Consider the following 21,268-nt stretch of genomic DNA (forward strand, 5'->3'; position numbering starts at 1 on the left):
GATAAAAGTTAATTAAATATTTGATGCCTAAAAGATCTATAAAGTGTAAATATGAAACCGGAAGACGTTGGATTTGGGGCTTCTTTAAAACCGGATGCACACAGCGAGAAGGAGACTCGCCTAAATGTTTATACAAAGACTGAAAACAGAATGGGTACTTCCGGCGCTGTTTTTTCTTGTTTACTTGAACTTTTTATTGCAAGAAGCAGTGCGTAACACTTTAAGTTATTTTGAAACTGTCAAGCACTGAGTCAACAAAATTAATTTTATTTATTATTAAATATATAAAATTTCAATTAAAAATTAATTTATGAATCAAATGAACCCTGTTAAAATAAATAATTTATAAAATTAATAAATAAATCAATTAAAACAAATAATAATTTAAGTTCCAATAAAATTCAATAGATGGCGACATATTTATTTTATTTTGTTGAATATAAATATAAAAAAGTTACAATTAATTATTTCAACAATACCTAAATCGATTCAATTTAATTTTTTATTCGTAAATTAATATAAATTTAGTTTTTAATAATAAAGTAATTAATAAACCGAATTAAAGTGTTACTTAAATTTGATAGATGGCGCAATATTTTTAATAAATTAAAATGAATTTTTGTTAAATTTATTTTTAATTTCTTAATTGAAGTGAGATATAAAACAAGCCTCATGTGCGTAATAGATTGAATTTATTAATAAAATTTTTAATAATAAAGTAATTAATAAAGCTAATATAAGTGTCACTTAAATTCGATAGATGGCGCAATATTTAAAAAAAATCAAAAGTAATTTTTATTAAATTTATTTATTAATTTCTTAATTAATGTGAGCTTCATCTGGGTAATAGTTTTTAATAAATTAATAAGTTCAATAATTATTTCAAATGAAATTCTTGATCGGAATCATCATTTCGGTGAATGGTAGATTTCCACCGAACATAATATTCGCGAACATCAACCAATTTATTTTCGTATAAACTATCTTCCAACCACTCAGAAATAACATGTTTGGCAGTTTTTGGATACAACATATTCTCAGGATCATTTATGTCATGATCATAGTGATGCAAAACATGTGTTGCTTGCTTCCAATTATCCTCATCGAGAATAACACCACCGTTTTTCTTAAATCTCTCAATAATCTCAATTCGAAACTTAAATGCTTCAGGAACACACAATAATTTAACGTTTTCAAAAAGGTTAGAATCTAAGCTTACGGTGTTAATTTTCTTTTTATTATTATTATCTATGTTTTCTAATTTACGTTTCTTTGGACTATTCTTTTCTTTACTACTGCTACTACTACTACATGGTGATGTATTCACAGACGTTATTGATGATGTGGATGAATTCATTAATAATGAATAATCAGTTTTCGTTTTAGATTCTTCCATCAATTTTTCTAATTCATTTAAATTAGTTGCCTCTTTCCAAGTCTTTTCTTCTCGAATCTTTGTAACCCTTGGGAAACGAATTGAAATTCCATTTGCGGTGTGAACTTCGTGTTGAGTGAATTCCGCGCCCGTAATTTCCCAAACAGGTTGGTTTTTGGGGTCTTTTGCTACTAAATCGGGGATCATTGTTTTCGTACAACGTAACCATTTAGGTATTTTATTGATATCTCCACTTATTTTTATCATATCGAGTTCATTTTGAAGCCGTTCTAATGTTTTATCATCGTGTCCTGTATGAACCTTTGTAACAGTACAAAAATAATCACGATTTGGATCGTAACAACCCATTAGAAAAATCGACATCATTCCACCTTTTTTACCAGTACCATACCTGTAAAAATAATATTAATTATTTAAAATTCAAATTAATTTAACAAACGTCATTTTATATAACAATTAGAGAGCCATCTATTAGTTGAAACATAAATTAATTGTAGTTAAAATTTAATTGAAAAATTGCAATTAAAAGAAATTTAACAAAACAGATAAATTTAGCTAAAAGTTGTTTTGAATAAGATATATAAAATATTAATTATTTCTATTTATTATAATAAATTATAACTTTCATTTTGATTAAAAAGCGCCATCTTGTGACGACTAGTAAAAGTTAATGCAATCCATCATTTTAAATTAATTAATTGTAAAGTTTTAACCTTTTTAGTACTATTTTTTAAAATAATGATTATAAATATGATTTTCTTTAATAACTATACTTATACTATATGTACGCTAAAAAAATGTAACTCAAAAATTTTTTGACAACTTCAAACATAACCTAACAATTTTAAATTACTTATTCCAAGAAATTTACATACCAGGCCCCCAAAACAATTAAATCTGCACTATCAGCCATCGCCCCATCAAATAAATAGTCTTTTTTGACTTTCAACCAATGTCTTTTACCCGGTTCATAAATACTTTTTAAATCTTTCAAAACCAATCCCTCTAAACCTAAAGATAAAGTTTTTGAGATCATCGCTTTTAAATCATCGACTTTATAAATCTCTTCCATTTCAGAAAAAACAACGTGATTTTTTATTTCTTTCATATTGTCTCTTAAAACGTTTTTCCTAAATTTTAATGGCTTCGACATTAAATCTTCCCCGTTGTAATAGATACAATCGAAAACGAAAAGGCAAACATTAGCATCTTTAAATTCGGTTTTTTTGTGAATTCCAAGCGTTCCAAATGGAAGTGGTTTCCCCGTTTCATGTTCAACCATTAATATTTCACTATCTAAAATTAAATCTTCACCTTTTGGAAAAGCCTTGGAAATGTAATTTTTTAAATGAACCACTTTATGTGGTACAACAGGTTTTAATGCTCTCGAGAAGTATTTGAATTCATTTCCACGTTTATGAATTTGTACTCTTTCACCATCATATTTTATTTCAGAGTACATTCCATTTGGGCATTTTTTAAAAGCTTGTTCGATGGATTTACAAGCTTCGGCTAACATTGGCTGAACCGGTGTTAACAAGGATATTGTTGCTTTTAAGTTTGTTTTTGATGATTCTCCTTCTAAACATCGATTTAACACTGAATCAATGTCTTTCGAAGCTTTATACATTTCATAAGCGTCATTGTGGACTCCATCTAAAATATGTTTAGCTCCGGCATTCATTCTTAAATCACCTTTTATTAATCGAATTAATGTTTTTAAATCGTTTTCGGTGCATTTCGGTAAAATACCTTCAAAATGCCCCATTTGATCTTCTTCTTTTGTTAGCTTGGATAAATCGTTTAAAAATTGATCAATTTCTAATAAATTTAAATAACTTTTTTTTGGTGGGGCTTTATTAATTGTGTAAAAATGTGAAATAGTAACTGAAATATCACCTTGTTCCAAATGTTCCAACATTTCTTCTTGGGAGCTGTTTAAAATTCGTGCAAATAATTTAATTAATTGTTTACTTTGGAGGTTATAAACCCGTTTGATTACACCTGGTAATAATAATCTTACCCATAGTTTAATATCACCTTTAAACCCGTTTTTATCAGAACCTCTCTTTAAAAATTCTTTTACTAAATTAGTTTTATCATTATAACTATTTACGTTTGTTATATCAGCTATTAATCTACGAAATTCTCTAAAGGACATATCACGATTATCATTAATTGAATTAGAAATTTCCTTTTTATTAATTTTTTCAACGTTTCCATCCAATTTTTTTAATGGTTCATATTTTAAGTTATATTTATTGGCAACATTTTTGTTACTTTCATCGATTAATTTAAATATTTTTTCCTTATTATCATCATCTAATTCATTCCATCCATCTAAATCATCCGGCTTTTCAATTCTTTTAGTTGTAACACGTTGTTTTAGAATTTGTTCGAAAATACATTGAGGGTGATGCCAGTTTTTCATATTTCCCGCGCCAAACGGACTCGGAGCTAACTTCGCAATTCTCACCTGACCGGTTAAACATTTTTCTTTACACTTTTTGCATGTTGCACGAGATTGTTTTGCCACGTCCACGCAAAATTGCTTTTCCTGATTTTCTTCACTTTCAGACATAACTTCTTAATGAATTCAACTACTTGTTATAATCACGAGAACCACTTAAAACACTGATAAAAATTGCCCCTTATTGAACCATTGTGATGTTATTTTCAAGGTTAGGTCGCGATTCAGTGTTACTAAAATGTAATTAGAAATAATATAAGTTAATTAGTCAAAATTATTACGAAGAATGATTTAATAAGATTTTATTAAAAATTAATGTTTATTTATCGTAATTGTTGTATTTTTTTGATAATAATAAAATAGGTTGGTACAAATCATTGATGATTGACATGAAGTTCTTATTTTTAATGGATGAATGTCACTTTGTGTTTAAAATTCGTTTTTAGTTAAAAATGTTTTAATATCTTCAACACGTAATAAAACAACCGGTAAGTTTTTATTTTTAATTATATTAATATTAATTATTAAAAAAAATCCGCAAAAATATGAAATAAGTAACATTTTTAATAATTTTACTATTAAGTGGCGCCATCTTTATCGTTTACAAAACGCTTTTTTTAGGTTATGTTGTTTTTAAGTTTAAATGTGTTGTTTTTAATTTCAAATGAAACAACTTAATAACAATTATTTTCTTTATTATTAATTCAATCACAAAGAAAAAATGATATAACATGTACATTTGTTTAAAATATGACCAGATTTTGTTTTAAATACTGCTTCGACTTCACTTTTAAAACGATTTCATGCATTTATGTACGATTTTAAAAAATAGAATAAATAAATTACACTAGGGTTCGTCGTCGGGTTACTGCCAATCTCAATTTAAGTGGTGTTTCAATCAGTATGCTGCTTACGTTCATCAAATCGAGTTTCTCCTCTAAAAAAGTGTTATCGACATGATATTAGTTAAAATGGAATTAAAATCGGTCGATTTTCGATATCTGGAGAAATAACATTAATTTTCTAAATAAATAACGAACGAGAATAAATTAAAATAGGAGTTAACAGAGCAACAAGTGACGATAATAATCACATAATATAAAATTGCTTATTTTTCTTAACAAATAACGTTATTGAGTTCTTTAAGTTTGTTATTTAAGTCGTTTTTAAATCAATAAAAATTATTACTTAGCGCCAAGTTGCGTGGGTTCTAATGGTCTGGTTTTGATGGGTTCAGGTTCTGGCCAACACCATTGATTCGGCAACGCATTTTTATAGTTGAAATTATACATTTTGCTTTCAATGAAAGCTCTTTTATCTACAGGTTCGGGATAAACTGATGCAATACCTAAAAAAAATAAAATTAATAAATCATTATTAATTCACTTGGTTTCTTAACCTTTATCATATGCATATTGGATTAATTTAGCTGCAATATCTATCGAAACATCTTTAACACTCTTTAGCGGTGGATATAAGCTGCCTAATTCAAGAGACTCATCAGTAACGCAATCTGCTACTGATTCTGATGCCAATAAAAATATTTCATTTTGAATGTGATGAATTCCCGATAAAATAACACCCAAAGCAACACCCGGGAAGATATATGCGTTATTTCCTTGACCGGGTCTATAAGTTTTTCCTTTATATTGAACAGGAGGGAACGGAGAACCGCTTGAAAAAATACATCTCCCATCGGTGTTGGTGTAAGCTTGTTCCGAAGTACATTCAGCTTTATGTGTAGGATTACTTAAAGCGAAAATAATAGGTCTTTCATTATATTTCCCCATTTTTTGTAAAATTTGAGGGGTAAAAGCTCCCGGAGCAGCGGCAGCTCCAATAATAACCGAAGGTTTTTGTTCATCAACGATCTCTTCTAAGCTTTTAGACGGAGCATGCTCTTTAGCATAATGCGCTTTGTGACCATCCAATTTCCCTTCCGGGCGACCTTTAGCCAATAAACCATCAATATCAAACATCCAAATTCTATCGCGAGCTTCTTGAACGGACAGCCCATGTTTTCTCATCGCTCGACACGTCAAATTCGCAATCCCAATTGCCGCTTCACCGGCTCCTAAGAAAAGGAATTTGTATTCCCCAATTGATTTCTTCGTCACACGTTGTGATGCTAACAATCCGGCTACAGCGACACTTGCCGTTCCTTGAATGTCATCGTTAAAAGTGCAATATCTCGATTTGTATTTGTCAAGGAAACGGAAAGCGTTGTGATTTCCAAAATCTTCGAATTGAATTAGTACGTTTTGACCGTAACGTTTTACGCACGCCTCCATAAATTCATCGATAAACTCATCGTAACATTCTCCTTTCGCACGGGGTTGACGAAGTCCTATGTATAATGGATCCTCTAAGAGAGTCTAAAAGAATTCATTAAATATATTTGTTAAAAAAATGCTTAATTAATAATAAATATTGATTTTTAATGTGTTGATTCAAAACTGTCACTTTTGACGTTTGTCGTTTTTGACATTTCTCGTATTTGAAGTATAGGATGCTTTTTTATCAACCTTTAATTTAAGCTTTTCAAAGCTATTTTTTGGTGGGAGTTTTAAGTCCAGAGAGGATTTTAAGTAAACTGTAGTTACGAAATTAATTACTTAATTGTTTAAACATAATAAAAAACCAGGGCGTACCTACTTACTTTGTCCCACATAAAATGCAATATGTCAATATAATTTGACATTATGTACACTAAAACCTCGATATAACGGATTAATACGGGAAAGGTAGCGTCCGTTATAGCTCAATAAAAATATACTACAATTTAGCAGTGAATAACAAATACAACTAGACTCATACTAGTACTAGAACTAACACTAGACCTAGAACTAAAAACATTCCGTTTAGTTGTACCTCTCTTAAGACGACTGGTAGGTGGTAGGTAGCGCTAGTTACTATAAAATGTTACTATAGTAGACGCCACGAGAGCTGGCAGTAAATCATCATTTTCCGCTCTTACAAATGCCATACGTAGTTCACAAACCGCTAGAGAGTAATGTGTGTTGGAAAGAGATAGCATTAGTTTAATATGTCTGCTGTACAATTCAAATGGCTACGTCGAAAAAGTACGTCTGTTCTTCTAAGGGATGTCACTCTATAATTATAACCTCAAATCGAAACGTCTTGTGAGCGTTGCCATGAATCTGTTAGTGTCACAAGCCGAAAATGTTTTCTTTGAAAGGAAAATCATTAAATAATATCTTTGACAATGTTTGACATATAACCTCCATTACTAACATAACCTACATTTAAATGTATGTGGTGAAATAATCTAAGTCGTACGTCCATATCTTGATTCATACCATTTTTAAGCGATCTGTCACTGCCAGCTCTCGTGGTTTCTACTATACATATATTTTTATTGAACTAAAACTAGAACTAACACAAGACCTAGAACTAGAATATCATATAAAAATTGCTGTGTAGAGAAAAGTCTTAATTAGTTGAATTAGGATACGTTCGAATACGCCAAAATTTAAAAAACCTCATTGACTCTATTTATTGGAAGTAAGAAACGATTTATATCACAAATTGAAGATAAAAGACGATATTGTAAGGTACGATATAAAAATTGTCGTGTTAATGATAAAAGTTTGTAAAAATAGTTCTTTAAAAGGAATTAAGTGGAATTAGGTTATGTTTGAAATTGCAATTTATGTCAAAATTGCGATTTAGTGTACAGGTTGTCCAAATTTCGATGGGTTTGTAGGATATCTCAGTTATTATGAAAGATAGAAAGTTGCGGTTTTCGCGAACCTGAGCTACTTTTTTGTGAAACTTATAATGCCGCAAACCAAATTTTCATAGACCTCTTCGTTTTTGATATACAGGGAGTATTTCAAAATTTACGATTTTCAGACACCCCCGTATCTCGACTATCCGGAAACTTAATAAAAAAGTAAAAACGGGTTCTAATAGATTTTTTCACGGAGAATCCAATGGTGCACGTAGAATTTTTCTAGTCATCACGGTTTTTGAGTTATAAACACAACATAGGTTTTTTTAAATGGAACCACCTATATTTTATTTTTTTATTGAACTGGATTTTTTTCAAGCTTTTCAATGATATATAATACTCTATACTTACCTTTATAATTTATTAACCTCGAAATTGAATAAATTACATTATTTTATAAGTAGGCAATGATAAACAGACTGCCTAACCTGACGTCACAGAGATGGGCGGAGCTTATATCGACCCCAAACAATTTCGTTGCTAACCACAGTTGTTAATGATAAACCGTAATAAAAATGTCATTTGAAATGTCATAAAAAGTCACTTAGTTTATTTTATTTTAACACTAATTAAAAAATTGCATATGGTGATTTACCGTTAGCAACACACTTAGCTATGAAAATGTTTGGAGTCGATATAAGCTCCGCCCATCTCTGTGACGTCAAGGCTTAGGTTGTCTATTAAGTGATCGCGTTGCTAGGATACCGGAATAAACAAAGTAAATATAGTTAATTACTGTCAAACTTAATTTTGAATTTTGTGCTAACAATAAGTCGTGTGTTACTTAATTACCTTTAATTAACTTAACTTAATTATCTTTTTCTTGAAATGGAGCGCTATGAAAATTATGAAAAATATGACATGCTAGCATGTTACATTCATGCAAATGAAAATGTTAATCAAGCTGCTGAATTATACATAAATAGGTAGAATGCAACATTTATCAGCAATAACATTTTATTAGCAGATTGTTTCACTTCAGATATCCAGAAAGAGCGCAACCAAATTCAAAATTATTGGGCCACGAATTGTTTACAAAATGTTTGAAGGAAACTTTATATATTATATAAACATGTATAGAACAAAATTATAAGATAGCTATACAGGGTGAGTGTTTTTCCATGATTAGTATGGAGACCTCGAAAACTAGCGGAGATAGAAAGACGATTAAATAGGGAAAGAATTGCAGTTTCATGATCTCAATTTAATGACCTTTTTGTTTTTTAGATGAAATGCATGGCTAACTAGATATCTCGAGAAAACCGTTTTTTTGTTATATCATTAGATACCTATGGCTCCGCTATTATTGATTTTAGGAAAAATGTGTAAAGAAAAAAATTTGTAGGGTATTACATGTTTAATAAAGTAGTCTAACTGATTTTTTTTATTTAAGCAATAATTTTTGAGTTATGACACAAACTTGTAATTTTTCTAATGGAAACCATAGTAGGCCATGACTTTATAAAAAAGGCCTTTTCTCAACGATTCTAATGATATACCACTTGACATGGATATTTTTATTAATAAATAAATTATGGCCATTTATTCTTTTAATTTGCAACCTGTTCAGGTAGTATGCTATGGAAACAATTGATAGATACGTTTGCAAACGTAAGTTTCCATGATTTCGTATCGCTAGCTTATTAAGTGGTGGTGCCCCATCGTGTTGAAACCATTTAAGCAAATGACGTGTCTACAGGAGCAATTCATACAACATATTATCGAACTCGTTCTGTAGAAAGTGAAGATAACGATCTCCGTTGAACGTATCATTAAAAATGTACGGAAAAGAATTCTTGAACAAATGACACCGTACCAAACATTAATCCAAACTTAACTTGAGGTCTCCTCTCTTGAACATGGTGCGGATTTTCCTGCATCCATAAATGTTGATTATGTCTATTAAACATACCGCAGTTTGTAAATCGTGTTTCAACTGTCCACAAAACTTTACTCTAAGCTATGATCAGCTCCACACATGTTAGTAAACCGCGTATAATCTTCTACATGCTTATTGTAGTCATCTGGGGTAGTGTTTGTGGAACTGCCATTTATGTGAATGAAATCTATGCTTTTTTAGTTCTCTTACGACAGTACGTTGTGACGTGCCTGCTTCAGATGCAACTTGTGTTGAAACTGATGTATCTTGATGGATTCGTGCTAATACATTTACTTCTGTGTTGCATCTTTAGTTGGTTTATAGAAGAACCATACTCGCCTAAATTATCAGCCTCTTCAAAGTAGGTAGAGAATTAGCGATATTAAAGCTTTATTAAACATGTAATACCGTACACATTTTTCCTTTACACATTTTTCCTAAAATCAATAATAGCGGAGCCATAGGTATCTAACGATATAACAAAACAACGGTTTTTTCGAGATATCTAGTTAGCCATGCATTTTATCCAAAAAACGAAAAGCTCCTTCAAAAAATCTTGCAAGAGGTTTTGCCAGAGATTTTGGATGATATTCCTCTTATTCGGCTAAATAATATTTATTTTCAGCAGGACGGAGCTCCCGCTCATAATGCGCAGTTAGTGAGTCGCTACCTAACTGCAGAATTTCCTGGTAGGTGGATAGGCACACATGGTCCAACGCGATGGCCAGCAAGATCACCTGATTTATCTATTTTGGACTTCTTTTTATGGGGATATATCAAGAATCGGGTATATAGTACCCAGAATCGAACAAAATTGGAATTGAAAATTGCTGTAACTGATGCTTTTTCACATTTACAGCAACATCCCATAACTATTCTAAATGCAATTAACCGCATTAACTTTGAACAATTCTTGTAACTTGAAGCCATATTTGCATAATGTTGAGTTTTTAGCAAACAAAATTTAATAGATACATTTTTTTAATAAGTCAATAATTAATTTTATAGTATTTTCAAAATTCTTTGTTTATCCTGGTATCCTAGCAACGCGATCACTTAATTTATCATAGCCTACTTATAAAATAATGTGGTTTTTTTAATTTCGAGGTTAATTATAAAGGTAAGTTAGAGTATTATATATCATTGAAAAGCTTGAAAAAATTCTAGTTCAATAAAAAAATAAAATATAGGTGGTTCCATTTAAAAAAACCTAAGTTGTGTTTATAACTCAAAAACTGTAATGTCTAGAAAAATTCTACGTGGATCATTGGATTCTACGTGAAAAAATCTATTAGAACAAGTTTTCACTTTTTTACTAAGTTTCCGGATAGCCGAGATACGGGGGGAGTCTGAAAATCGTAAATTTTGAAATACTCCCTGTATATCAAAAACGAAGAGGTCTATGAAAATTTGGTTTGCGGCATTGTAAGTTTCACAAAAACGTAGTTCAGGTTCGCGAAAACCGCAACTTTCTATCTTTCATAATAACTGAGATACCCTGCAAACCCATCGAAATTTGAACACCTGTACAGTCACAAAGGATTAATTCTAGGTAACTATCACTTACAAAACTGAAGACGCACGGCTAAATCCGATACTTTCTAGTTCTAGGTCTAGTGCTAGCTCTACTTTTACACTAGCACTATCACTAGAACTAACACAAGACCTAGAACAAGAATCATTCGGGTTTAGCAGTCTTCAGAGACGTGCTGTTAAATCCGAATGTTTCTAGGCGGCGGCAACATCTCGAATTTTCCTAGTGTAATTTTTGTTTAAAACTGACTAATAACAACCCTTCTTTTTGGCGCTTAAATTTGAAAATACTCCTCCGAATTAAAAAATAGAGTACATATAGAAGTTATTATTAGAAATTCTCATATCTCATAATCACCTATTAAATATTGACTTAATACTTAGCACTCAAAAGAAAGACAAAGAACTGGAAAAGGTTAATATCCTTATTAAGATAAAAACATTTAATTACCTTATTGTTTGTACCAACATCTAATAGTATTGGTAAACATTGATGGGGTTTAATTCCTGCTAAAGCGGTGTATAAAGATAATTTCCCAACGGGAATACCCATTCCGCATGCTCCCAAGTCACCAAGACCAAGAATACGTTCACCATCGGTGACAACGATGGCTCTTACGTTAGGTTCAGGCCTAAAAAATCATTTTAAAAATCATAAATTAATTTAAAATTTGTTACATACCAATTTTTCATAACATCAAAAATATGTCCTTTATCATTTAGTGTGATAAATAACCCTCTGGGACGTCGATAAATTAATCCAAACTTTTGGCAAGCCAACCCAACTGTTGGTGTATAAACAATTGGCATTAATTTGTCAACATTTTCGCTCAATAAACGAAAGAAAAGTTTTTCGTTACGATCGGCAAGTTCGGTAAGGTAAAGATACTTATTTAAGTCTTCCTGATATCTTTCGACCGATATCCGACACAGTTCCAACTGCTCTTCCTGGGTTTTAATGCGTGGTGGTTGAAGACCGTGGATTCCCAACGCTTGTCTCTCCTCCAACGTAAAGGCGAGTCCCTACAATTATATTGCTAATAGCGACGTAAAGAAATAAAAAATTGCCGCAAATTGAAATTGCCAAAATTTAAAAGTGTTTATTTATTTTTGAGGGGTTACTTTGTTTAAACGGGGGTCGCGAAGATGTTCAATTCCCATTACGGTACCAGGTGAGACGATGTCGCCTGTTACTTGGGATACATCACGTTTTTCAATGTCGAAATTTGATGTCGTTTCATTGTTTCCTAACAGACGGGTTTTCTTGCAGAACTGTTGAAACGTTCCTCTAGATCTAGAATTAAAAGATTGATTATCTCTCACCATCACCAAATTCATTCGGTCGTAGCTTAGCTGCATGAGATAACGAAGCCGAGGTCGCTTGCGGCCGAGGCACTACAGCTTTTCGATTTTATCATTAACAGTGTCAGTTGTGTCTCTGCCGTAAATACTTTCAGTTATAATAAAGCCGAGGTCGCTTGCGGCCGAGGCAAGAGTGCTTTCGGATTTTATTATTAAAAGTGTCTCTGCCGTAAACAGTTTCAGTTATAATAAAGCCGAGGTCGCTTGCGGCCGAGCCACTAGAGCTTTCGGATTTTATTATTAAAAGTGTCTCTGCCGTAAACAGTTTCAGTTATAATAAAGCCGAGGTCGCTTGCGGCCGAGGCACTAGAGCTTTTCGATTTTATCATTAACAGTGTCAGTTGTGTCTCTGCCGTAAATAGTTTCAGTTATAATAAAGCCGAGGTCGCTTGCGGCCGAGGCAATAGTGCTTTAGGATTTTATTATTAAAAGTGTCTCTGCCGTAAACAGTTTCAGTTATAATAAAGCCGAGGTCGCTCGCGACCGAGGCACTAGAGCTTTTCGATTTTATCATTAACAGTGTCAGTTGTGTCTCTGCCGTAAATAGTTTCAGTTATAATAAAGCCGAGGTCGCTTGCGGCCGAGGCAATAGTGCTTTCGGATTTTATTATTAAAAGTGTCTCTGCCGTAAACAGTTTCAGTTATAATAAAGCCGAGGTCGCTTGCGGCCGAGGCACTAGAGCTTTTCGATTTTATCATTAACAGTGTCAGTTGTGTCTCTGCCGTAAATACTTTCAGTTATAATAAAGCCGAGGTCGCTTGCGGCCGAGGCAATAGTGCTTTCGGATTTTATTATTAAAAGTGTCTCTGTCGTAAACAGTTTCAGTTATAATAAAGCCGAGGCACTAGAGCTTTTCGATTTTATCATTAACAGTGTCAGTTGTGTCTCTGCCGTAAATACTTTCAGTTATAATAAAGCCGAGGTCGCTTGCGGCCGAGGCAATAGTGCTTTCGGATTTTATTATTAAAAGTGTCTCTGTCGTAAACAGTTTCAGTTATAATAAAGCCGAGGTCGCTCGCGACCGAGGCACTAGAGCTTTTCGATTTTATCATTAACAGTGTCAGTTGTGTCTCTGCCGTAAATAGTTTCAGTTATAATAAAGCCGAGGTCGCTTGCGGCCGAGGCAATAGTGCTTTCGGATTTTATTATTAAAAGTGTCTCTGCCGTAAACAGTTTCAGTTATAATAAAGCCGAGGTCGCTTGCGGCCGAGGCACTAGAGCTTTTCGATTTTATCATTAACAGTGTCAGTTGTGTCTCTGCCGTAAATACTTTCAGTTATAATAAAGCCGAGGTCGCTTGCGGCCGAGGCAATAGTGCTTTCGGATTTTATTATTAAAAGTGTCTCTGTCGTAAACAGTTTCAGTTATAATAAAGCCGAGGCACTAGAGCTTTTCGATTTTATCATTAACAGTGTCAGTTGTGTCTCTGCCGTAAATACTTTCAGTTATAATAAAGCCGAGGTCGCTTGCGGCCGAGGCAATAGTGCTTTCGGATTTTATTATTAAAAGTGTCTCTGTCGTAAACAGTTTCAGTTATAATAAAGCCGAGGTCGCTTGCGGCCGAGGCACTAGAGCTTTTCGATTTTATTATTAAAAGTGTCTCTGCCGTAAACAGTTTTAGTTATAATAAAGCCGAGGTCGCTCGCGACCGAGGCACTAGAGCTTTCGAATATTATCATTAAAAGTGTTGTCAGTTGTTGTCCTTTGGTCGCAAACAATTTCAGTTATAATAAAGCCGAAGTTGCTTGCAGCCGAGGCATTAGAGTTTTTGGATTTTATCTTTAAAGCTGTCAATTGTTCTGACTGGGCTGCAAGTAATTTCGGTTATTTGTCGCTTTCTAGTTTATTTGGAGCTTGTAGTCTCGTCTATTCTGATCACTTGTGTTATTTGTTCATGTTTCTATTGTTGTTTAGTTTCTAATTCTAGGTCTAATGTTAGTTCTAGTGACTATACAGGTGATTCACATAAGAACCGACACAGAGCAGGGACATGTAGAGGACAATAAATTAAGATGATTTAACGCAACTTATCTCTATACCAAGTTGTACCCCTGCGGAGTTATAGGCCTTCAAAGTTGGGTCTTAAATTTTTAAAACATTAAATATCTTCGTAATACATTAAGCTAGAAAAACCAAATTTGGTATACGTTATGAGTGTACCAAGGGTATTAATTGGTAGCAAATTGAACTTAATTGAGGCATTTCATAGGGTTGATTAAGGGTGATGGTTCCCTAAATTTTGGCAGATTTTTTTAACCTTTTTGTGGATTTAATACGTTATTACCTCATTTCATGTGGAATTTAATTCTAAAACTTTTTTTACTCTTACTATTTTTTAAAAAACATTGTCGTTTTCATAAAAAACTCAAAAAACTAAAGACGCGTATCTTGTTAATGCTACTTACAATCATCGAAAATTCAGTAGTCGGCTGTGAAATTGTACGTAATTTGAGGAATAAACTGTTTATTATGAGCTAAAAAGACATCATCCATAAACCAATTTAGTTTAGGCATAATAATTTTCTAGTGATAAAGAGAAAATCTCCAAAATGTCAAAATTAAGTAAGTACTTTTGGTTTTGAAATTGATCATAACTCAAGAATGAAAGGTGATGACGAAAAGTTTTTTAGGAATAAATTGTTTATTATGAACTAAAAAGATATTATTGATAAACGGATTTTGTTTAGATGTAATGATTTTCTAGTGATAAAGAGAAAATCCCCATAATGTCAAAATTGAGTACTTTTGTTATCAAAATCGATCATTACTCAAAAATTAATTGTGATGGAGATAAGTTTTTTTGAAATAAATTGTTTATTATGAACTAAAAAGACATCATCCATAAACAGATTTGGTTTAGTTATAATGATTTTCTAGTAATAAAGAAAAAATCACCAAAATGTCAAAATTGAGTATTTTTGGTATTAAAATAGATCATAACTTAAAAATTAAAGGTGATGGAGAAAAGTATATTTCAAATAAATTGTTTATTATGAACTAAAAGGACATTACTCATAAACAGATTTGGTTTAGTTATAATGATTTTTTAATGATAAAGAGAAAATCATCGACATATCAAAATTGAGTACTTTTGGTATTAAAATTGATCATAACTCAAGGATGAAAGGTGATGGAGAAAAGTTTTTTAGGAATAAGTTGTTTATTGTAAGACATCATCCATAAACAAATTTAGTTTAGATGTAATGATTTTCAGGTGATAAAGAGAAAATCCCCAAAATGTCAAAATTGGTTACTTTTGCTGTTAAAATCGATCATAACTCAAGAATGAAAGGTGATGGAGAAAAGATGGAGAATAACTAGTCGTCAGAGAAATAACTAGAAATAAGTCGTCAAATAACTTTATAACCTATTTATCAAGTTTGACGTACAATTTCATAGCCGACTACTAGATTTTCTCTTATTTTCAGTAACATTACGAAATACGTGTCTTTAGTTATTTAAGTTTTTTATGAAAATTTATATTAATTTATTGTCCTCTATATGTCCCTGCTCTGTGTCGGTTCTTATCTGAATCACCCTGTATATCACTATCACTATGTTACATATTTTTATTAAACTACAACTAGATAACACTAGACCTAGAACTAGAATCATTCGGGTTTAGCCGTCTTGAGAGACGTGCGGCTAAACCCAAATGATTCTAGTTCTAGGTATAGTGTTAGTTCTACATAATAACAGTGTTAGTGTAAAACTAGAACTAGCACTAGACCTAGAACTAGAAACATTCGTGTTTAGCCGTGCGTGTGTTCCGAGAATAAAGTCAAAATCACTTGGAATCAAAACTTTACATTTTTAACCTTATTAATTAAGATAAAAAGATGACAAAAATATATCTACGTACTCGCTTCTGGTTAGTTTCAATTAATGAAATGATTGTTGTTGAATAATTATTTTCGAATTTATTTTTAGAAAATAAAAATAGAACATCAGGCGATGTGGACAGGTGATGTTTAAACAAATACAACTACATCTTAATCTTAATAAGATGCGGATTTTTTTAAACATCCTGTATAATTTTAAAACTTCTTTTTAATTCTTTAAATAACGAAATGATTTTTACTGCAACGTTCCTAATTTTTAAACAATCGTATTTGTGTAAGAAGATAAAAAAGTATTTACATTGTACAATTCATTTCGAAATATTACACCAATTTATTTTGAAACAAATGCAGGGTGTCGCATGCAATTTCAATTAAATAATTGCGCATTATTATGTTGATAACCTATTAAGTAAGGAATTAATGTGTCGTTTTAAAAAACTACCATTAAAAACGCTTTGTTTTTTTTTGTGGTTATGGGTTTTTTACGTTTTTTACGACATTTTAAATAAAAATAATACGAGTATAAAGGACCTTGAAACGATTTGTTCTAGGAATGCGATAATCTAACACGTTAAATAAATAATTAAAAAATTAGATTATGTCCCGTATTGATTGATAAATTAATTAGTTTTTAGATTAAAATTATTTTTTTGAAACAATTTTTTGATTATATAAAAGAATTGTATTTTTATCTTATGCAGTTGTTCGATAAAAATATTTTTGGCATCGCGGGTCTTTTATTTATTTTCATTTTCCGCGACAAAACCGTTTCTCTCAGCACGACGTTGAATTCAACACATTTTTATAACCACTGGTCTCGTTAATTTCTTAGCGTTGCATCACTGTTGTGTTACGCGAATAGCTCATTTTTAAAAGGTTAAACTCAATAAATAACCACCTGGTTAAAGAATGAAATCCTTTTAATGTTCCGCACAACATTCTGTATACACATATATGTGTATATATAGTTATTAATCCAACATAGTGATATCGATCTTGCAGCTCGTCTCTATTTTAGTCGCGTTTCGTTTGATCACATAACTCTCGGTGGTTTTAACATTTTCACCTTAACGATGTATGAAAATGATTCATTTAATAGGTGCGTTTATACTAGGTGAATGTGTAAGTTTATAAAAATAAAAACTTACATGCAACAACGCGGTATATTGGCGAACATTTTGCTTTCTTTTCGGCGGCTAACGAACGTTTGGGTTTATATGTTCGGGTGTTCGCAACCAGCAGCAACAGCAGCCCTTGACCAGCCCTCGAACGTTTTAAGAAAGCGACTGCGCGGTTTTCCTAGTGGTTCTCCGTCGTCGGTTAGTCTGTCTCACTCCGCGAGGAGCGACGCAATCGCAAAAAAGTGCCACCGTTTCTTTTTTCTTTATTAATTTTATAACATAAAGTATGAAAAAACCGTACTTTTTAACGACAGCACGCTAATTGACACTAATAACGTTTTAAATGTCATTATATTTAGTTTTACATTATTTAAAAGATAATCAAGATGTAATCGATACTGCTTTTATATTTCTATGTAGCGACATCTTTCGTCGACCTTGTTAATTACTTCATTAAAATTTTAATGATTCATAGTTTAGTTTACACAAAATTATATAGATGGTGCTATTTTAGCTTTATCTGGCTATTGAGCTAGATGAGCTCACATGGGTCCACATCAACAAATGTTACATATCAAATTACAACTAAGCGTTATCTACTCAATTCCTTTCTCCAAGTCTCTCTATCCTGCGTATCTTCTACCTTGAGATGCCTTGAGATACCTCACATTGCCTTTGCGATGCCGTCATTTAAACCCATTTAAATAACTTAGTCGGCTAGAGGTTGTCATTCATCCTCAATCAATCCCTGCTTTGATTCTGTCTATCACTGTCGACGTTGTTTTTATGCGATTTCGACATTAGTTATTCGTTGCAGTCTTAACACCTTCGCGCTTCTTCTCAAATAGTCCATCTCGACCGCCTGAAGCTGTTTTTCTTCTAGATCTGCGTTTACTGCCATAAACATATCTCATTACCATAGCCCAGGACAGACTCTACTAGTGTTTTTCCCAGTTTTTTTATGTTTTTAAGGCATCCTATAATTTTCCTGCTTGCAGTTATTCTATGTTTTATCTCTCTTTCCACCAATACCAAAAGTTTAGGGAAATGTAGGTCCTTTATGAACCTTTGATTTGTTCTAAGGTCTTGTTCCTTTATGTCTCAGCTTGTCCAATATGGAAGAGGTGGTATTTTATTGGCGCATGGCCCGTCAGGAATAAATATATTCTATCTGTAACATAATTTGATACTTACTAACATATTAAAATTAGAAATTACCATGATGACATTACTTGTATACGACATTTTTAATTTTTCTTCTTTAAACGCTTCTTTCTTTATCACTTCATTAAATTATTTACGTTTACAAATAATTATTATTAAAAGTAAGGTTAAAGCAATTTTTTTGACAATTTATTATTGACAAGACATGAAAATCAAATTTTCGAAATTTTTTTTCGTTTTTTTTAACATGTTACATGTACTTTAGGTCCTAATAGACTGAGAGGTGAAAGGAATAAAGTCTTATGTACTTTCTAGTGCTAACTGTACGCAATAAAACAGTACTACAATTCTTGTGTATTAAATATCATAAAATGCTACAACTTTAGATGAAGAAAATATATTGTGTTCCACTTTTTCAAGACACAATGCGTTGTTGCTATCTTGAACAGTATAGAAAGGTCTTCATTTGGCACTGTTCTAATTTTTAAAATATTTTTGCAGAAATACGTAATAAGCACTTCTTTTAAAGCTAATTAACACCTACTTGAAGTTACAACCAAATGTTTTAACATATATATCTCGCAGAAGACGTAAGAAGAACTTTTGTCGCTAGAATATTCTTATTCTTTGAGATGTGCTCTATATAACATGATAACCACATCTTGCTTTAACTTGCTCCTTACCAAGATATTAGCGATCAAAGATGATCAGTGCCTGAGTGTGTTATTTGACTGTTTTCATATAAAATGCTTATATTCTTTTTCTTAAAAGATAAATCTCGTATATTTGGTGTAAACCCGCATAACAATAATAGAATACTAGACTTAAAGTTTCAGGCATATCTAACAACCGGAAGTGGTTGTTAGATACAGTGCGGCAAAAAACTGGAACACTTGAAATATCTACTTTTTTTATAAGTACGAAGGTTTTCACGGCCAGAGTTAATTGAACTAAAACTAGTACTAAAACTAGTACTAACTCTTAACTAACTAAACTGGTTCGAAGTGTTTCTGAAGAAGGTTGCAACATGGTATCCGAAACGTCAAACCTTTTCTTAGAAGACGCACGGCAAAACCCGAAAGTTTCTAGTGTTAGTTGATGAACGGTAGAGCTGCAAGGTTTTAAGTTTGATTTGTCTGTTCTCCATGCATACATTGGGGTTTTTGTGTGTCTGCTGCACATTTCATATAGATTAAAAATTAGAGCTTGGAAGGTGACTGGTTCATACGTACTTTTACTAAATTATCATCAGAGATTTCATTAAACAGTGGGTACAATATTAATTGCAATGAATTTGATAAATACTGTTTCAAAACTGCCGAAAAGTACGTCCATTTTATGGTTGGTACTATATGCCAACCAGCGTTCATAAAATTTTGATACATGGATCTGCAGTCATTAAAGAAGCTCTACTACCTATTGGAGAGTTGTCGGAAGAAGCGCAAGAAGCTAATAACAAAAAAATCTGAAAATTTAGAGAGAGCCACACAAGGAAATGTAGTAGACTGGATACGAATGAAGATCTATTTAAAAGACTGCTACTCAGCTCAGATCCATTTATAAGTAATTTTCAACCGCACATTTCTAGAAAACATAAAAAGATGAGTATGGAGACTAAAAGATTACTTATAATAGACAATGTAGAAGACCAGGAAGAAGAAAAAGATCGCGAAGAAGAAGATGAATATGACGAAGAACAAGAATCAGAACAAGAGCTATATAAGGCAGGATACAACGAAGATGAAGATGACGAAGAATGGTCTGAAACAGAACAAGGAGAAACACACATTGTTAAGCAACCTAGATAATTTATAGAGAATTAAATTCTCTTTCTGATAGGCTAAAAAAGCATGGTGCGTTCCATCTAAAATTTTCTACTTTCTCGCCATTGAAAATGGAGAAACAATAATTCAATTTTTGACCACCTGTATAAGATACTCCGATACAACAAGTGACAATCTATTTGACAGCATCTGAAGAATAATCGTACCAATTTACACCTTTTTTGAATGAACGTTGGCTGAGATATGGGGTTTTAAACAGCATGCTGAAATTTACCAAAAAAAGTTTAGAACCAAAATAACTCGAAAACGAAAAACGCTAGGTACAAATAACTTTTATCAAAGTTAACCTATTTTTTTACGTACAATTAAATGGCGTAATAAAAACTATAGCATTCTATTTAAAATAACGAAATTATGGTCTACTTCCGGTAGACCGGAAGTGGCAGCCATCTTGAAAATATTTTAGATTGAAAGTTCCGAATGAACAACCCATGCTACCAAAATTTCAAAATTGTACGAATAGTGGAACCTGAAAAAGTTCTAACGAACCAGTTACGTGAGACACTCTGTAGTTAAAGATTTATTTATAGAAACCTTACATCGAAGTAAACTATATAACCAATTTAGTTTAAACAATTTTGTATTTATAGTAGACGCCACGAGAGCTGGCAGTAAATCATCATTTTCCGCTCTTACAAATGCCATACGTAGTTCACAAATTACTCTCTAGCGGAGTAATGTGTGTTAGAAAGAGATAGCATTAGTTTAATATGTCTGCTGTACAATTCAAATGGCCACGTCGAAAAAGTACGTCTGTTCTTCTAAGGGATGTAACTCTATAATTATAACCTCAAATCGAAACGTCTTGTAAGCGTTGTCATGAATCTGTCAGTGTTTTCACAAGCCGAAAATGTTTTCTTTGAAAGGAAAATCATTAAATAATATTTTTGACAATCTTTGAC

General features: G+C 32.1%; 2 protein-coding genes across 4 annotated transcripts; both read right to left on the reverse strand.

Annotated features, from left to right (window-relative positions):
* Nucleotides 1–789: 789 nt before the first annotated feature.
* On the reverse strand, nucleotides 790–4,083 carry LOC111416092 (DNA ligase 3). Of its 2 annotated transcripts, XM_023048039.2 has the most exons (3): nucleotides 3,420–3,501; nucleotides 2,272–3,330; nucleotides 790–1,787 (listed from the first exon to the last, which is right to left on the reverse strand). In XM_023048039.2, the coding sequence occupies exons 2-3, from the start codon at nucleotides 3,315–3,317 to the stop codon at nucleotides 878–880; spliced, it is 1,956 nt and encodes a 651-aa protein (XP_022903807.2). In that variant the 5' UTR covers nucleotides 3,318–3,330; nucleotides 3,420–3,501; the 3' UTR covers nucleotides 790–877. The 2 variants fall into 2 exon arrangements, with proteins under 2 accessions (XP_022903807.2, XP_022903806.2); XM_023048038.2 differs by having other exon boundaries at nucleotides 2,272–4,083.
* A 461-nt stretch (nucleotides 4,084–4,544) lies between these two features.
* On the reverse strand, nucleotides 4,545–17,558 carry LOC111416061 (Malic enzyme b). 2 transcript variants are annotated; one of them, XM_023048003.2, is made up of 6 exons: nucleotides 17,386–17,558; nucleotides 12,155–12,326; nucleotides 11,715–12,055; nucleotides 11,484–11,664; nucleotides 5,266–6,241; nucleotides 4,545–5,214 (listed from the first exon to the last, which is right to left on the reverse strand). In XM_023048003.2, the coding sequence occupies exons 1-6, from the start codon at nucleotides 17,412–17,414 to the stop codon at nucleotides 5,051–5,053; spliced, it is 1,863 nt and encodes a 620-aa protein (XP_022903771.1). In that variant the 5' UTR covers nucleotides 17,415–17,558; the 3' UTR covers nucleotides 4,545–5,050. The 2 variants fall into 2 exon arrangements, with proteins under 2 accessions (XP_022903771.1, XP_071050861.1); XM_071194760.1 differs by lacking the exon at nucleotides 17,386–17,558 and adding an exon at nucleotides 17,136–17,357.
* Between the last annotated feature and the right edge of the window lie 3,710 nt (nucleotides 17,559–21,268).

This window comes from Onthophagus taurus, chromosome 3 (assembly GCF_036711975.1).
Source record: "Onthophagus taurus isolate NC chromosome 3, IU_Otau_3.0, whole genome shotgun sequence".
In the NCBI taxonomy this organism is placed as follows: domain Eukaryota; kingdom Metazoa; phylum Arthropoda; class Insecta; order Coleoptera; family Scarabaeidae; genus Onthophagus; species Onthophagus taurus.

Excerpts from the sequence above, each read along its gene's own strand:
- LOC111416061 (XM_071194760.1), bottom strand. The coding sequence starts at position 17,176 with ATGTTGTGCGGAACATTAAAAGGATTTCATTCTTTAACCAG. Across the intron at positions 12,056-12,154 it reads GCGACCCCCGTTTAAACAAA|GGACTCGCCTTTACGTTGGA; the intron begins GTAACCCCTCAA and ends ATATAATTGTAG. Across the intron at positions 5,215-5,265 it reads CCAATATGCATATGATAAAG|GTATTGCATCAGTTTATCCC; the intron begins GTTAAGAAACCA and ends TATTTTTTTTAG.
- LOC111416092 (XM_023048038.2), bottom strand. The coding sequence starts at position 3,977 with ATGTCTGAAAGTGAAGAAAATCAGGAAAAGCAATTTTGCGTGGACGTG. Across the intron at positions 1,788-2,271 it reads TTAATTGTTTTGGGGGCCTG|GTATGGTACTGGTAAAAAAG; the intron begins GTATGTAAATTT and ends TTATTTTTACAG.